Source organism: Phasianus colchicus, chromosome 24 (assembly GCF_987193195.1).
Source record: "Phasianus colchicus chromosome 24, bPhaCol1.hap1.1, whole genome shotgun sequence".
Taxonomy (NCBI): Eukaryota; Metazoa; Chordata; class Aves; order Galliformes; family Phasianidae; genus Phasianus; species Phasianus colchicus.
Window position 1 is genome coordinate 3,283,092 of NC_143459.1, and position 16,477 is coordinate 3,299,568.

General features: G+C 49.3%; 1 protein-coding gene across 2 annotated transcripts; it reads right to left on the minus strand.

Annotated features, from left to right (window-relative positions):
* Positions 1–317: 317 nt before the first annotated feature.
* On the minus strand, positions 318–15,448 carry LDLRAP1 (low density lipoprotein receptor adaptor protein 1). Of its 2 annotated transcripts, XM_031594971.2 has the most exons (9): positions 15,271–15,448; positions 14,434–14,576; positions 12,771–12,883; positions 9,955–10,069; positions 6,929–7,001; positions 6,446–6,529; positions 5,015–5,145; positions 3,095–3,129; positions 318–1,800 (listed from the first exon to the last, which is right to left on the minus strand). In XM_031594971.2, exons 1-9 carry the CDS (start codon positions 15,353–15,355, stop codon positions 1,656–1,658), a joined length of 924 nt encoding a protein of 307 aa, XP_031450831.2. In that variant the 5' UTR covers positions 15,356–15,448; the 3' UTR covers positions 318–1,655. The 2 variants fall into 2 exon arrangements, with proteins under 2 accessions (XP_031450831.2, XP_031450832.2); XM_031594972.2 differs by lacking the exon at positions 3,095–3,129.
* Between the last annotated feature and the right edge of the window lie 1,029 nt (positions 15,449–16,477).

Genomic DNA, 16,477 nt, shown 5'->3' on the forward strand with positions numbered 1-16,477 from the left:
GGTGTTTCCTACCACCACTTCTGTTCTTTTAGCACTGCTTCTGCAATGGGTCCATGTCCCTACCTCTGCAAACTTCAATCACAAGAGACTGATGTTCCACATGACATCAAGTCATGGGCACAGTATTTTGAGGACTGCTCTGAACACAGAACGTGTTCCCTGTTCATCCTGCAAAATTATAAAGAGACATGATGAGTTGGCTTCACAAGTCATCAATACCTCATCATGGTAACTGGCAAGTAAATCAAACCTAAGTTAGTGTCACTTAGCTGTTTCCTAAGAAATTCTTATAGCTGACCACGATTTTTGTTTGTTTGTTTGCAAGCAGCCTTAGGAGTTACAAAGAGCTGTCTGGGGAATGAATTAGTGTTTCAAAACAAAGTTCCGAGTTACAAATCTATAAAACAGCTTAGTATACTTCACAGAAGGCCACAAACACTGCAAACTGTCAGTACGACTATTTAGGATCATTAAACTTAATCTTTTAATTGGCATAAGCTTTATACCTCCATTACTTTGTTTGAATTCCAGGAGCAGATGAAGACAGCTTCCCAAGCCTCACGGGAGATGCAGCTGTCAGGGGAAAAGGACTGGAGCACCACTGACAGGGGCACCTTCTGCTCATTAAACATACAGGTATTGGTCTTGCCTAATCCAATTCCCTTCGAGTCTATTGAGCAGGCAACTGCCAAATGTTTCTGAAACTGTAAAAAGGCATGCACAGCCAAATCCACTTAGCAGAGCTAAGAACACAAATCTATTGTGCTACACAACCTGCAACTTCCAACGCACTTTAGAAAAACAGATTATTACTGCCTGCTGTTTTTTGCTTTTAAACCAACCATGCAACTGAGCCTTAGTATTTCAAGTCATAACAGAAACAATACGTGTGAGCAATCAGTTCTGAAACAGCTGCAGCACTGTTGGTTTCTTTTTGGGGGGTGGGGAGGTAAAGAGCTTCTGAAGAGAAGTTACAGGCACTGCTTGCTTTGCCATTTTGGACCATTACTTTCAGCTCAAGTTTTAAAGTGCAAAACTTATACAGTCTTTGGATAAGAAGTGTCAATTCACTTAAGAAGCTGGCAAAGAAAAAGCCAGAACATGTATGGGTGATTGACAACTGAGAGTATCACATTCATAACAAAAGCAAGATCTCTGCTACCTCTTTCAGCACTGACAGCAGCTGCTGCAACTCTCCTCCCCTCAGCCCAGGCAGGTGTCATGTTGTTCAAGAATCAGTGGTTTAGTAACAGTTGTGCTTTCAACTGCATTTCCATCTGCGGACCTTTGTCTAGAAATGTGTATACACAGGAACTTTGGTGTTGCATAGTATTTGTCAGGGAGGAACAGGCACTACTGATGGCATATTGCCACCTGATACTGTAGATGCTCTACACACCTTTCAGTAATATATGTAAACTGTAACAGCTATGAATAAATATCTTCAGGAGCATCTCATGGTTTAGATAAGAGCAAGGTAAAAAAAACAATCCACATTAGATTTCTAAAGCTTTGGTCTAAGCTGTGCTGTAACTTCATCTGACTTGGTGAAGACCCCTCAGAGGAATCCCTTGTATACAGCACCTGGAAGAGCACGATTTAGTCCACAGACTTTTAGTGGTTATTCTGTTGTCAGCTGTTAGATGAATTTGACTTCAGAACATGAACAGGTCATCTTTCTCGCCTGTACTTGAATCTATTTTATTCCAATCTACAGATGAGAGCATTTCTGCACTCTGGATGTCTTGAGCCGTCAGTCCTGTGTCGAGAACATAAGGGTTTGTTCTTGACTGAGCAAGTCTAAGAGGAGAGAAAAAGAAAAAGTAAGAACACAAATGCATGCAGTTCATAGCTCAGATGCTATGTAATGCCAAAGCCAAACTTCAAAGTCCTCCAACTGAAAGAAGTAATTCAACAAGGGGAGAGATGACAGCATTTGCAACTCTCAGGTTTGCTGCAGCTTTTCTGCTTGTTTATCCTAACAGGGAATTTGCAGTCTGGACATCTCATACATTCACAGTGGGACAAAACAGTGCCTTTTTCCTCCTCTGAGCTCTTCCTGGAGGCTGCATCATTAACTGAGATCTTATCTCTGTTGACCAAGGGAGCAGCCTCAATGACTCAGTTCAAATACAGCCTTACCCAAAGGCCAAGGGTAGCGTGACATGTCCAGCAATGCAAAACAAAAGACCACAACCAACACTTTAGTTAAGCAGAGCAAGGAGCAGAGCTGAGAAAAACTGATGACATTACATCAACATCAAGCAGTCCCTGTACAGGTCTTGGGACGGGGTTGCCATGGAAATGGAAGTTGTAAATCATTCCCAAAACCTGAACATGACAAAGAGCTCCATTTCCTTAGGGCTAAGCAAGTAGTTTTCTCACTTGGCCATGTGCCTGTCAGCCTCTACAAGCCTGCTTGCATGAAGGCAGACAGGATAACTCACCTGAAAGAAAACGGATTTGTTTAACACTGCTGGATTGCTTGGTGTGCACCCCAGGGGCAGATCTTAGTTTGGACTAGAAAGTGAATTAAGCCACATGGCGTTATAGCCATGAACTCTGAATGTGCTCAGGTACATCAAATCTGGTGCATTAGAGTTGCCTTGATTCGACCAACCTGCAACAGGCACCCAGTGCAACAGGATTTGTCAAGGAGGGAGCACATTGCCTACAGCATTTTGTTTGGGGAAAGATAAGACCAAGGTACCAGAATTTGGCCAAACCTCCCAGAGGGAAGAGAGTAAACATCCCCATACCAGAAGTTGGGACCAGCACTGTCACACCTATCACAAAGGCTTGAAACAAGCTGCTTCAAACATCCCTGAAAGACAAGGGTGGACATGCTGGCTGCTCAGGGAATTAGATTTCCTATCACACGCAGCCTCTCTCCATCCTTAAAAGGTTGTCAAAATGTATGGCTTATCAGCCAGCCGCAAAGCCTATCTTTCAATTAAGAGTTGAGGTACTGATGGGGCTGCTGCCTAGGTCAGATCATGACAGCTGATTAGATTAGAAGCATTATTAAAAAACATAGGCCCCCCTGGGCTAGTCCCCAGTGGTGTGAACTTGTAAAGGGTGTTATTAGAATTACCTTGAAAATGCCTCGTCGAGATCATCATCCATTTCCTTTTTCAAAGAGATAAAAAGAGAGAGAAGTAGTTGCTAAGGGAATGCACAAAAGTGTATTTAGAGATCTGGCTCCACGCTTCAGCACAGCAGACAAAAACGTATATATGGACCTCTGAGTGCCCAAAGCAATACTCCTATCAGCAATTTGCCTCCTTAAGCAGGCTTTATCTCACTCTCCACACAAGCCATGGCATAAAAGATGTAATTCTGGGTGGCTCAGGCTTGTTCAGAGCAGGTCTCAGGACTGAGGCTGGGGATGCTGCACTCCCCTTGCAGCTCTGGGACAGAGGAGGGGATTGGCCCTTTCCCACTGTCTCCAGACCAGATTAATTCTATCTCACTGCCTGTACATGCTCGATCTGGCCTGCAAGATGAAACAGATTCCCATCTGGATTAGCCAGACCCCTCTAAAGAAGCCAGTGCCCCCCCAGCTCCTTCCTTGGAAATTGCCACAATGCTCCAAGTTAAGAGCTGGTTCCAAAGCATCTGTGTGCTGAGTCCTCCACCAACCCCAGCCTGCTCTGCTTTCAATGCAAAGCAGAAGATATTGTTTTGACTGAAAGCATCTGTCTGCTCTTTATGCAGAAAAACATTTTGGGCAAAGCTGATAGGCAGCAACCTAGCACTGAGCAAAGGGAGCCACGGCCCTCAGCTCCTGCCATGCAACTGGCACATGCTGTAGGTTTTTGCCAGGAGGATGAACCTGGACAGAGCTCAGTGAGATGTTTTGGGCACTCTGTAGGGCTTTTCTGGATCAAGAAGTTGGAAAGCAACAGTGTACCAGCAAAGGGCTGGACCTGTGTTGTTTGAAAGCAACTCTGTGATCCTTTTTTCTCTCATCTGCTCCTTGAAGGGTTCCCAGGGAAAGCATTTGAATTGATCAAGGGAGTAAGGTTTGCTGTGCAGGAAGATAGCCCTTTGAGAGGGCTTTGCTACAGACAGACTTGACTATGACCAAAACTGTATGATGCATTGGCAGATGATGTAATAAGTAAAACATGAGAACTCTACAAGAAGGGAGGATCAGAGACTGCTGATAAGCCTGCAGGCTTTGGAACTGATCCTCAGGTTTAACCTGAAAAGCCTCAGGCTCAGACCTGGCAGACTCAAAAAACAGGTGCCATGCAAAGGCCATTATCATCCAACTCTCCCAAATATTAACAGTGTGTTTCCAGAGAGAAAACATGGCAGGGCCCAGGTCACAGACTGGGGATGGTGGGGGTTCCAAGATCAGCTCCTGCCCTGTTGGTGATGTAGCATTTTGGTGTGCAAGAAACTCCCCCATGGATGGGCACCCAGATACATCACCTAGATTTTTACTTTTCTATTACTGGTCCATGAAACAGCTGAGCCAGATGACTCTGGACATTTTAGAGAAGCCATCCATGTTCACACAAGCAAGACAGAGTTACAAACAAGAACAAGGGAAAACTAAGAGTAATAACAAACACTAACACAACCTGGTTTTAGTGAACAGTAAACAAAAGCCATCAACATAGTGGATTTTTCCCCTGGATAGGACAGTTAGGCAGTCTCTCATTTAAGTGACAAACCACTGAGAAGCACTATGCAAGAGTAAGTAATATTCAATTATCTGACAGTAGCATTTTTTCACAGTGGCTTTCAATTACTTTAATTTAGTTACTGATCCTAAAAAGGACTGTAAGTATTCACACACTAAGCAATCATTTCTAGTAGGACACCAAAACCCAGCTCGCTTGGGCAAGTCTGAGATCCTTAATAAACAGCTCAGCTGCCCAAGAGCTCCTGGAGGGTCTTGTCCAAGAGAGATTACCAAAAGAGGACCTAGAGCACACAAGGACTGAGGAAGCATCATTCTCTGCCAGCTCAGCAGATTCTGTGGTGCCCTGGGCAAACTTACCCACACCAAGTTGTTATTTACAGAGGAGCTGGGCCCAAACATGCTGTTATCTAAATGTGTGGGGTTTTCGCTGCTGGTAAGGAGCAATTTGGCAGGATCTTCTAAATCCAGCAAGTTCCCTGTGGCTGCAGCTGCAAACAGAGAAGAGAGGGAATGAGGCAGAGGAAGAAAAAAGTAATACAAAACCAAGCCTTTTTTGCAGCAATTGCTTTCCCTTGAGGGGAGAAGTCAGGGGGAGGCAGTGAATTCCTTTCAGCACAGCCCTGAATTTTAGTGTGGAGGAGCTGCATTCATACTGGTTAAGCCTGTGGTTTCCACCCAAATAATTCAAGATGCTCTTATCAGGCACCCAAGACCCCTGACGCAGAGGAGTCAGCCAGTTTGTCCCTCCATCAGCCAATAGGGAAGGCTGCTGGGTATGTGCTTACATTCAAAATAGGTAAGGATCAGACTCTGGCAAAGCTGAGACATCCCACCCCAAAGCTTCATAGCCCAGGGCTGGGCTGGGAACAGCAACCACAGGGTGGGAACCTGGGCGACATCCTCAGCTGAGCCCATAGCATCAATTCAGCATCCTGCAAAGAGGCATCTGTATTCCATAGGACGAAGGGGAAATCCTGCATTGGGTCAAGGGCACTTCATAACCTGATGGTTGCTGGTATACCATAGGCTATGTTCTTTCAGGGAAGCCTTCAGTCATCGCCCATAACCCAGTGATATGGGCAGATGCAGAAATGCCCCAGCTGCAAAGCATCAGCATGTGGCCAGGCAGACAAGAGAGCCCATTTCTATACCACTTGCAGCCTTGGACCTCATTTGTTCTGATCTGCCACCATTTGTGACAGATTCCTCCAGTCCTGGCCCTTCGTATGAAAGAATGAGATGCGCCAGTCTGGGATTAAGCCCAGTTTAATGCTATTTTCCTCTGTGTCAAATCCTCTTATCTCCACGGCCAGCACAGCAGGGAGATTAGCCTTTTGTCCCATTTCTCCCTGGCTATGCATCTAGCATTTCAGAGGACCCATGGCCAGACACTGAACTATGAGAGCTTTTACCATTTATTTTATTTTCACGCAGCCAACAGAACAGCAAGTCCTTCAGGTCCAACACAAAACCCAAATTAAACTTAGGATGTGAGGATCCACGCAAAGTTTGCAAAGATGTTACAGCCAATTTGCCTCAGGCAGAAGTAAACAGATTTGGGGTGACAGCAGCTGTGTATAAAGGGATGTAAGGATATTTAAAGGGAAGATATAAAGATCTAACAGGCAGACACTGAGTCCAGGGCAACAGCTCTGCTACAACCAAAGTGTTTGCTTCTTACTGATCAAAGCCCTCCTAGGAAAATGCCCATCTAGGGAAAAACCCCACAGACATTAGGCTGCTTCCCATCCCCGAGGCTGAAGAAAACCTTTGCTGTTGGTGACTTACACGCATCAGGGCAAGCAGGGGCAGCTGAGTTTGGGCTGCTCACTCCTTCTCCTTCCAAGATGGACCTTTCTCGTTTCTCCTTCTCTGCAAAAGAAGGAGACCCCATCACTGCCTGCAGAGCACCGTCCCACATGCCTTTTGCAAGGAGAGCTATGATAGGCCACCAGGTCTCCTCTGCCCAGAGCAGCCCAAGTCTGAGTGTGTTTTATAATCTGCTGAAAGGTAAAAGCAAAAATATCGACAGTGGTAGGGCTATGAGGTACCACAGAGAAGCACTCAGCTCTCCAAACCCCACTTGCAAGAAAGGCGCACAGCCAAAATTCAGCCTGATTTACAAGGCTGTCTAGAGAAACCTGGATGATGTCTTAAATCATTCCAGAAATTGGACCAACCTTAACAGCAGCCTGGAAATTTGGAGCTGGAAAAACTCGAAGTCATTCCTTGAATTTTCATGTGAAGAGTGGGAGAAGGAATAAAACTCACCTTCCTTGGAGGCTTGCCAGAACTCGAATGCTATTTTGAATGCCTGAGCTACAGTGAGGGTGACTGCCTGGGCCTGAAATGAGAGTGGTTAAGCAGCACGTTAGTAGATGGGGTTTTGCTTTGCAGATTGACATTAACATGGATCCAACCAGTCCTCCGCTCCGTGCACTTTCCCACTGCCTGGCTGTGGAGGGGTGACAAAATATTGATGGAAACAGCGACTTGCTCTATGTAGGACATGGAGCCCATCGTAGACACATCTTTAGCTGTAACAGGAAGATGGAGGAGGCAGGGAGATGGCTGTCAGAGGCATCAAGCTGACAAGCAGGGAGAGAAGAGCCCCTCCCAGCCACAGGGCACACAGCTCTTCATGCATCCCACACCTAAACACAATTTCAACAAACACAACCGCTGCATGGCTGCAGGCTTGTGCTCATGGCTCCCTGCTACAGGGCCAGGCTGTGCAACACCCCCTGCAGAGCATCACCCACCAGAGCAACCAACACTGCCAAGGGACTCAGCACCCAAACAGCCCGGATCACAGTGCTGTCAGTAGAACATGCCAGAGCCAGGGAAGGGTGTCCTCCCATCCCACCTCAGCACTGTGCAAGACCACATGCATGAGAACGCTCTGAGAGCAGCAGGCAAAAGGCAAAATGCTGCTGGACAGGGAGCAATCTGAGAAGCAGGAGACCTGTGAGGTCTTTCCCCTCCCCCAAGCTAAGCTGGGGCCATACAGGCTTAAAGCAATAATTCAGGCTTGCTTTGGAACAGCCTTGAGCTGGACACACACACACAGCCAGGGCTGCAGCAGGATACCTTCACCTTCAGTCCCTTCATTCCTCCCCCAGCTGGGAACTTGAGCAGCATTAAGAAAGAAAAAAAACAGCAACCAAGCATACCTTAAATAACCCAAGTTGCTTGAGATATATAAATAGTGACATAATTGCCAGTTTCATTAGGAGAAGGCAGATCTCACTGGCAGCTTAAAGTGCAAGGAGATAGCAAGTAACACAGCAAGGCTGGAATGCTGTATGAGCCTTGAGGCATAAGTTTATGAAGTTACAACCTAAACAAATCCAGATCCTGGAGTGTAACCCACAGCCCCCTGTGGTTTGGGGGGAGCACTGAAGAACAAATTCCTCCCAGAAGCCACGTGCTCCAGCACGGGAGAAAGAGAGAAGTCACAGCAAACCTATCTGTGCCACTTAAGCTTTGCAAGACAGGAGAGCTCATTTGAATGTCAGAGCTATTTACATCTTTCATCAAAGTGCAAATGTTTTATGGTAAAAACGTAAATATGGTAATTAAGTATGAAACTCCTCACAGCTGTTTACAATTTAAGCTGTCACATCTGAATCTAGTTTAATAGACCCAGCTACTGTTGAGAATTACTCATGAACTAAAAATACAGACTAATTATATGCTGTTGACTGCTAGCAATGCATATGTTCAGGGACCCTGCCCTGGGGAAGGGACAGTCCATGGTCTGGGAACAGGACAGCACCTTACCAGCATGACTTTCGTGCATTTTATAGACAAAGAAGAAAAGTATTTCTAGTTTTTCCCTGAAAAGATCTTGGAGAAATTCATTTTGGAAGGAGATGTACTCAGCTGATGTATCACCAAGGTAATTCCTTCACAACTGGAGAGAGTTAAATTTCAATTTGCAGAGCAAGGTTTATCTTCACCACACAAGGACAGGAGCACATGCCACAGATGGGAGATACAACTTGTAGCTTCCATTATTGTTTCCTTAGAGAAGGAACAAACTGGGCACGAGTGGTGTCATTGGCTTGCCAGAGACAGATGCTCACAAGGTCCCAGGGATTGCTACTCAGGATTGCACCAAGAGGAACAGCTCCTGCAGCCTCTTGGGATGTTGCTCCCTGCTAGGAAGGAAGCAGATCTAGGCTCTTTGCTCAGGCCCAACAGGTCCCTCCAGAGGAAGGATTGCTGGGGCCAAAGGGTCCTATCCCTCCTCTGCCATTTATTGCCAGACCCAGATCTTGCTCTACTTGAGATCCCCAAGGGCTTTCCCCTTGTCACTACATGGAGACAGTGCCCAGTGACCCACTTCTCTCCCCTGCTAGCTTGCAAAATGCTGGATCCCTGCCCAACTGAGAGCCTTCCCTCCTCAAGATGCACTGAATCAGCAGGAAAAAATCCCAGAAACGGGTTCAAAGCAAGAACTACCAACTGGTATCTCCTTCAAACCCTCATTTCCTGGGCAACCTGATCTGGTGCTTCATCTAGCAGTCGGCACTGCAGGGAGATAGGAACTAGATGATCCTTGAGGTCGCTTCCAACCCAATCATTCTATGATTCCTGGCATGCAGTGCACTGCATATTCTAATGCATTCTTACAGGGAGGGTACAACTGACTGCAAAGATGTTACTAGGAAATGGATGGGAAGTTTTGATATACAGTGAGGAAAACAAACAAACAAACAAAAAAAACACCAAAGAAAATAGCATGGTAAGCTTAGTGCCACTGGCTAAATGCCTCCCATCACCAAGACAGGCCCCAGGCTACCAGCCTTCCTGGAGACTTCCTCACCTGCCTCTCCACAGCACAGCCAAACTCCAGCAGCTCTGGGAAGTAGCTGCTAAGCAGGGAAAAGAAGCCCAGAACCTGGGACTGCAGCAAGGCAGGAAGATTTCAGGTCAATTGCTCTTACCCCAGCCCCAGATCCTGGGGGCAGAAGGGCTTTTCCTTTTTGTGTGAGACTAGCTGAATCCAGCCTTGAATTCTACCTCCCTCCTCCCTGCGTCTGCCCCATGAAAGTGCTGGGTCCCTCTGGAGACCAATTGCTTGTCCCTGGACAGCCATTAACTGCCTGCAAACAGGTGGTAGCACTGCATCAGGGCATGACAGCACCTGGGTGGGTGCCCTGCCATGGTCTTCAGATGAGGAAGAACCCTCCTTCACTACAACTATGCGCAAAGCTGTTATTGCAGCACTGAGGCAGCCCCTCTGCTTCTTCCTCCTAAAGCCACATCCCCATTTCTTCCTCTGAACTGACCATTTTCCGTTTGGTACAAAGGAAGGCATGGCACTCCAGGTTCTCATTGAGCTGGTTCTGGGCAATGTAGGCAAACACTTTATCGTGGATCTTGTCTGCCGTGCAGTAGGATATCCTGAAAGACAGAACGAAATGTCTTGTCTGGGGCACAGATCAACCAACCCCTCCACAAACCTGCTCCTGCACCAGGTCTTCAAGCAGCACGGCCAAGCAGGGAAGGCAGAGGGAGCACTTGAGCATTACTCAGCTTTGAGGCATCAGACGAGTTAATGCCACTGGTTTAACTGCAAGAGATGCTCAGTGCAACTGCTGGCCACTCTGCAGCCAGCCACAGCACAGCACAAACTGTGCATGTTGCAGAGAGGTAGGAGGGAACAGAAAACATTTCACCTTGCCAGAAAAGGATAGGTTCAAGAAGGCAAGTAAAGACTCTGCAGTGTAGCAGCCTGGGACTGCCCCTAACAAATGCTCTGCCTTCAGAGACTCTGGAAATTTTTCCTTGGAGAACAAGCTTACGAAGAGAGAAAAGGACTTGTTCTTGAGGTTCTCATGTGCTTTCTTGAATCAGGGGAGGAAACTTGAAGCAGGAGCTGTCAGAAAGGCTGAAATTCAGGCTCTGAGACCTATAGCAGCAGATGCGTGGGATGCTCTAAGAGCCCTGACTGCAGATGAGCCATGACCACAGGAGGCTCAGCATCCCTTGTGGGAACATCCCTGGGACAGCTGCATCCCTCCGAGTCCCCCAGCAGGGCTTACTCCAGAACATTCAACAAGGCTCTGAAAGAGCAACAGGCTGAGCAGTTCAGTGAGATCTTGTTGTGACTAAGAGCTCAGCTCCCTTCTGCAGGGCAGCACGTCCCTTGTCACCAGCCACTGCCATCTCCCAGAGACCTTCTGGACCAGGTGCTGTGGGACCAAGCACTTTGTCTGAAGGCAGTAAGCACTGGCTGGAGCAGCCCTGGACATTTAGAGCAAGAAGGCAGGTGCTAGCAACAAGCAAAGCCTCTTCCTTGGGCATGCAGCAGATCTAACAGGTAATACTGGAGAGAGAAAACTCAACAAATAAATAGAACACTTTCAAAGTTCTCCTACTGCCCAGTGTTGCCTTTTCAGCTCATGTTTTTACTGCCCCAAAGACTTTGCAGGGAAGGGACTAGAACATTCAAGTTCCCAGCAGATCCTGAGGCTTAAAAAGACACATTCTGTATTTCTTACACTGCATTAATTTCTCACTGTATGTAAGGACACCTCTGCTCAACAACCTGTGTTGTGCAGTATAGAGCTGAGCTGTGCTCTGGATTGGAGAGGCACTTGGAAGTTTACTCCTTTCTTCCACTTGTCGCCAGAGAAACATCTCCACTCTTTTAATAACTGTGACACAAGCTGTGAAAGGTCACACGCAGAGACAGGTGGTTGTTTTCCTGCAAACCTCAGTGTTCAGCTCTCTCTATGACAGATGTTAATTTTCAGGGAAAACGGAACTCACACTCATTTCTGGAGTGAGCCAGTTATAACCACGAGGCCCTTTGCAGCAGCACACCCAGTGACAGATGCTGAGTTCTGGCTGCTGCCACTTTGTCCTGCTGCCTGCCCAAGCACCCGACCTGGGGTGCTCAGACCCAGCATCTCCCTGGTAGGTAAAACTGCCAAACAGAAGACAGTGGAGGTATAGAGGATCTCCCTGGAAAGGGTACTAGGGGAGAGTGAGGGAATGGCCCCCATGCACACAGATCCCAGCTTTCACTCCTTCCTGCCAGCAGCTTTGGGCAGCAGCATCAGTCCCCACATCAACAGCCTGTTCAAGCTGAGCCAACTTCAGCCAACTGAATCAAAGGGATGCTCATTTACAAGCACTGATGGGGAGGAACAGCTTTATTGCTGCCTGTGAAAGCGTCTGGGCAGAATTTAAGGCAGCTTCTGAACATTTGAGGCCCACAGTTCTGCTCACATGAGGTTTTATACCATGCAGCAATACTGGTTTTGGTGCGATCACGCTCAGGGCTGCTTCACTCAGCTCCACTCCTTAGCAGCAGTTTCATCTCTGAGGGAGGTAGCTGTAGTTGATGCTTAGTAAGCAAGTAGGTTAATAGTCCTGCTAGAGAGTGCCCCAGTCTAGAGCTCCCCACGTCACATTTAGCAAAGTGGCAAAGCACATGAAGGACAGAAAGTGGAGAGTGTGAAGAGTGAAAGGAGAATGGATAGAGGTGATGGAAATGGACAGATCTGAACTTAGCTCTGCTCCTCCAAGCCTGCATCTGATTCCAACCACGTACTCTTTGAAAATATACTTACAAAATCCAGGATCGAATATGGGATAATCCAGTCTCACCCTCCCCTCCCACACTGGTATTAGGTCTCAGCAGCTGCCTAAGCCCTGCTCTTTGTCAGAGTGATGTAAACACATTAGAGGCAAAAAGCAGGGCGTGCAGCAGCCAGCCGCAGAGCTTGCATCCTCATCTGTTCAGCAATGCTCTGACCATCCTCACATCCACCTCCTGCCCTTACCTGCTTCAGCATTTCTTCAGCAATGCCACACGTGGCCGTGGGGTATTTGGCTACACATCAGCAGCATGCCCACTCAAAACATTTGGGATCATCACATCTTTCCTTACCCCACTGCTGGACGCACTTAACACAGGAGACATCTATTTGTCTTAAATTTAGCAACCACATTGCTTTGCTTTAAGATGTGATGGCCAGAGAGACGTCAGCTCAGGCCTGAGTGGAGATCAGAACTCAGATGCCAGCACAGAGTGGCTCGTCACTCTGGGCACAAGCAGAGAGGAGGGCTCAGGGCAGGGTGTCCCATAACACACCTGTATATGGAGACATTCTCAATCAGCTCGTTAGTTCCACTGTCATTTAGCACGATCCCTCTGGGCGAGACTTTCAGCGTAACTTTCTGCAGTTTCTTTCCACTTGCTTTTGCCTTTGGAAGGAAAAGAGGGAGGGGAAAGTTACAGGCTTTAAGCAGAGATATCCAAAGCTATACCAGCACAACCGATCAGTCACTCTAAATAGGCAAGAGATACTACTAGCAGCCTGGGTTTACTACCACATATGATAAGGCACTTGTTAAAATGTTTCCTTCCCTTCTGCAGCAATTTATGCTTAGTGAGACAAGATGTTTACTCCAGACAGTGGGGAGGAACTAGTCCAGCACCTCCACCACAAGAACATCATTAGCACAAAACCACAGCTGCTCTGGCTGAGCTATGCAAAGCTGTGAGTGCTTGGTGGAACCTGTGGGAGTTTTCCCTCTAGGGACAACTCCAGAGCCGTGGGGGCAACAGTGCAAACTCAGGGAATCAGGAGGGTACCAGCCCTCGTGGGAGCTGTGCTGACAGCAGGGCAGCCCTGCAGGATGTGGGATTGCAGGCAGACAGCTTCGAGATGCCCTACCACATCCTGTTCAAGCAGCAAGGCATCCTTTGTACCAAGGACAGGATGCTAGCTTAAAAAGTAATGACTCAAGTGCCACTTTCTTTTATTTACTACTCTTCTGCTTTCCGGAGTTAGGCTGCACACAGCTTATTGCTGATTCTCTCTCAAAAAAAATATCCAACTCATTGCAGCCCAAAGACCTGAACCAATGGGAGGGTCACCAGAGCTGTGCCAGATCAGCTGATAGTGAGTCCTGCCTCTAGGGGTGGGCTCAGCCCTGAGGTATTTATTTAAAGGCTCCATTCTCACTCTCTCAGAGCAGATATGAAGGGACCTGCCAGCATCTCCCATGAGCACTCCCCTCCCTTACAGCTCAGCATAAGTCAGGAAAGGATCCGTCATTACCCAGCACAGTTCACCACTCTATTGTGCCTTATGGCAGTTAGCAGCACAATTGTGGCTCTGACTCATTCAGTTTTATAATGGATTAAAGAAGCATTATTTTTACTTGGACAGTCCTGTGAGAAGGGGCACTGGGGAGGACAGCTGCAAATCGGTCCCTCTTGCACCACAGATTAAAGCAGGATGGGTGGCTGCACTGTCTGAGAATTGGAGCAAACTGTGCTGCTCTCTTTGCCCTCTTAGTTCTCCAAATCCTGGGAAAGAAAACTCAAAAATGCATACCAGGCACAGGCCCAGAGCTTGGTCACGTGCTGGCAGCACTCAACACTGCCTCTGTCTTCCATGAAGAGAGCCTGATGTTCCCAGGTCACAGCTTTCTTCCACATCCAGGGTCAGCCAAGCTTATCAAGCAGCACCAGAACCCAGACACACAAACAGCATTCTGCAGCACAACCCCCCACAGGCTAGAGCTGCCCTGAAAGGCTTCCCACTGCTGCCCTGCATTTCTACCTGCAGTGCCAGATGCTGCAGAGAGGCCATGCTCACCTCGACAGGTAGAATTTACAGCTCTGATGCTCCCGAGTTTGCAGGCAGAGCGCTCTGCCTCCAGATTTGCAGCTTTTAAAATCATCCCCAAGTGACAGAAGGTGACGTGTGCCTATTCTGCAAAGTTTTGCATCTGCAGATACTCACAGTGGCAACAATCCTTTTGACAGCAGCTGCTGAGAGCTCCTCACCCTTCGGCTGCTCCACCAACGTCATGCCCAGGTACTTGAGGCTGAACAGCACCCCTTCCAGCAGCGTCTCTCGGGTATCGGTCCAATTCTCCGGGAGCTCTGATGAGGCAAGAAAGAGGACCTTAGGGTCCCAAAGAAGCAGCTTGCCGGGTGGGCGCTGCATTTTGCTGGCTGGCTGCAACTCGGATTTCACCAGGTGTGGGTGGAGCGTGACGGACCTGTCCTGGCACCGCCTGCAGCGAGGGGTAACTCAGGCAGGGGAGGAACCAAGGAGAGCAGCGTGGGAACCACAGGGCTGCAGATAGGAGCCGCCAGGCTGGATGCACACGAGCTGGATGCACACGAACAGGCAGCGCGCAGCGACGGGCAGGTGCTGCTCCGCGAGCAGAGCACACGCGAGCCGTGCTGCAGCCGGTGGGCAGCAGCGGCGAGCGGACCCAGATCCCCGCAGCTCAGATCCCGACCCTGCGGGCGGCCGCACGGCACAATTCGGGAGGGCGATCCGCCTCACCTCCCGCAGCCGCCGGCCCCGAATCCTCGCAAACAGGAGCAGGGATGGGACGAGCCAGGAAGTTCGCTCCTGCCTTCCCGGCGCCTTCCCGTAGGGCGCTCCTCACAGCGCCGACCCGCACAGCAGCCCGGGCCGGGCGGCGCCTCGGACCCCCGGCGCCGATCCCCACCCCCCCCACCACGAAGCGGGGGCAGAACCGGGCCCGAACCCCGCGGGCTGCGGAGCGGGAGCGAAGGTGGGGAAGGGAGGGAAGGCGGAGGAAGGGCGCGGGGCGGCTCTCACTCTGGTGGCGGCCGCCGGCCCAGGGCGGTTTGGTGACGCTGGGGCTGCGCAGCAAAGCGCGTCCCGCCGAGCGCAGCGCGTCCATCCCGCCGCGGCACTTCGGCAACTTTCGCTCCGCTCCGCGCGTCCGAGGGCGGGGCTTGAGAGAGAAGGGAGGAGGGGGCGGCACAGCGCGACGGCGTGACGTTACGTTACGTAGAGTGACGCAAGGCGACGTAACGTGATGACGCAAAGCGGCGTAACGTGACGTAATGACGCAAAGCGACGTGAGGCGCTCGGAGGCCGCAGTCGTTCCTGGCGTTCTGTCGGGCGCGGCGCTCAGCGCGTTCCGCTGCGACTCAGTGCAAATGGATTCTCGGCCTTTTTTCCCCCCTTCCCATAGAGCCCGTGCAGACCGGGGTTATTCTTTTAGCACTATTATTTAGCACTAAGCAGTTGCAGACGTGGCTGCGCTCCGATGGCAGCCAGCGCGGCCCTGAGGCGGGCTCTGAGGTGAGGAGATGGCGGCCCGCGTTTATGCTTTATCCCACGTTCACGTTGGCTGCAAAAGGTTCTGCGCGGGATCTGCTAACAGCTGTAACCCCACAGGGAAAAGAATGCAGCCGAGGCCGAATGCCGGAACCTCAGCACTGATTGCAAACGGTGCTGAAGGAGGCAGCAAAACGGGGAACCTCGGCACAAAAAAGGTCAGTGATGCCATTTCATGTTCACAGAATGGCCCAGATTGGAAGGGACCTCAAGGATCACGAAGCTCCAACCCCCTGCCACACGCAGGGCCACCAACCTCCACATTTCACACCAGCCCAGGCTGCCCAGGGCCCCATCCAACCCAGCCTTGAGCACCTCCAGGGATGGACGGGGCATCCACAGCCACTCTGGGCAGCTGTTCCAGCACCTCACCGCTCTCATAACAAGGAACTTCCCCCTGACATCCAACCTCAATCTCCCCTCCCTCAACTTCAAGCCATTTCCCCTTGTCCTGCTGTTATTTACCCTTTCAAAGAGTTCTGTGCAATGATGGGAAACCTCCAGCAGCGGTGAGTGTTGGTGAGAATTACAAAGGATGAGCCAAAAATGCAGCTGACATTGACATGCACACCTGGCTGAAGCTCCAAGTTTATCCCAGAATAAAATACCTGTGCTGGAAATGATGAAACTTTAATATTTTTACTGTGTTGCGTGTCCTGCTTTGTTTGTTTGATGAGCT

What these genes read in the sequence shown, in the direction of transcription:
- LDLRAP1 (XM_031594971.2), bottom strand. Translation starts at nt 15,355, where the DNA reads ATGGACGCGCTGCGCTCGGCGGGACGCGCTTTGCTGCGCAGCCCCAGC. An exon ending in TTTGTACCAAACGGAAAATG is followed by an intron (nt 7,002 to 9,954) that starts GTCAGTTCAGAG and finishes CTCTCATTTCAG; the next exon opens with GCCCAGGCAGTCACCCTCAC. An exon ending in CTCGACGAGGCATTTTCAAG is followed by an intron (nt 1,801 to 3,094) that starts GTAATTCTAATA and finishes CTCTCCTCTTAG; the next exon opens with ACTTGCTCAGTCAAGAACAA.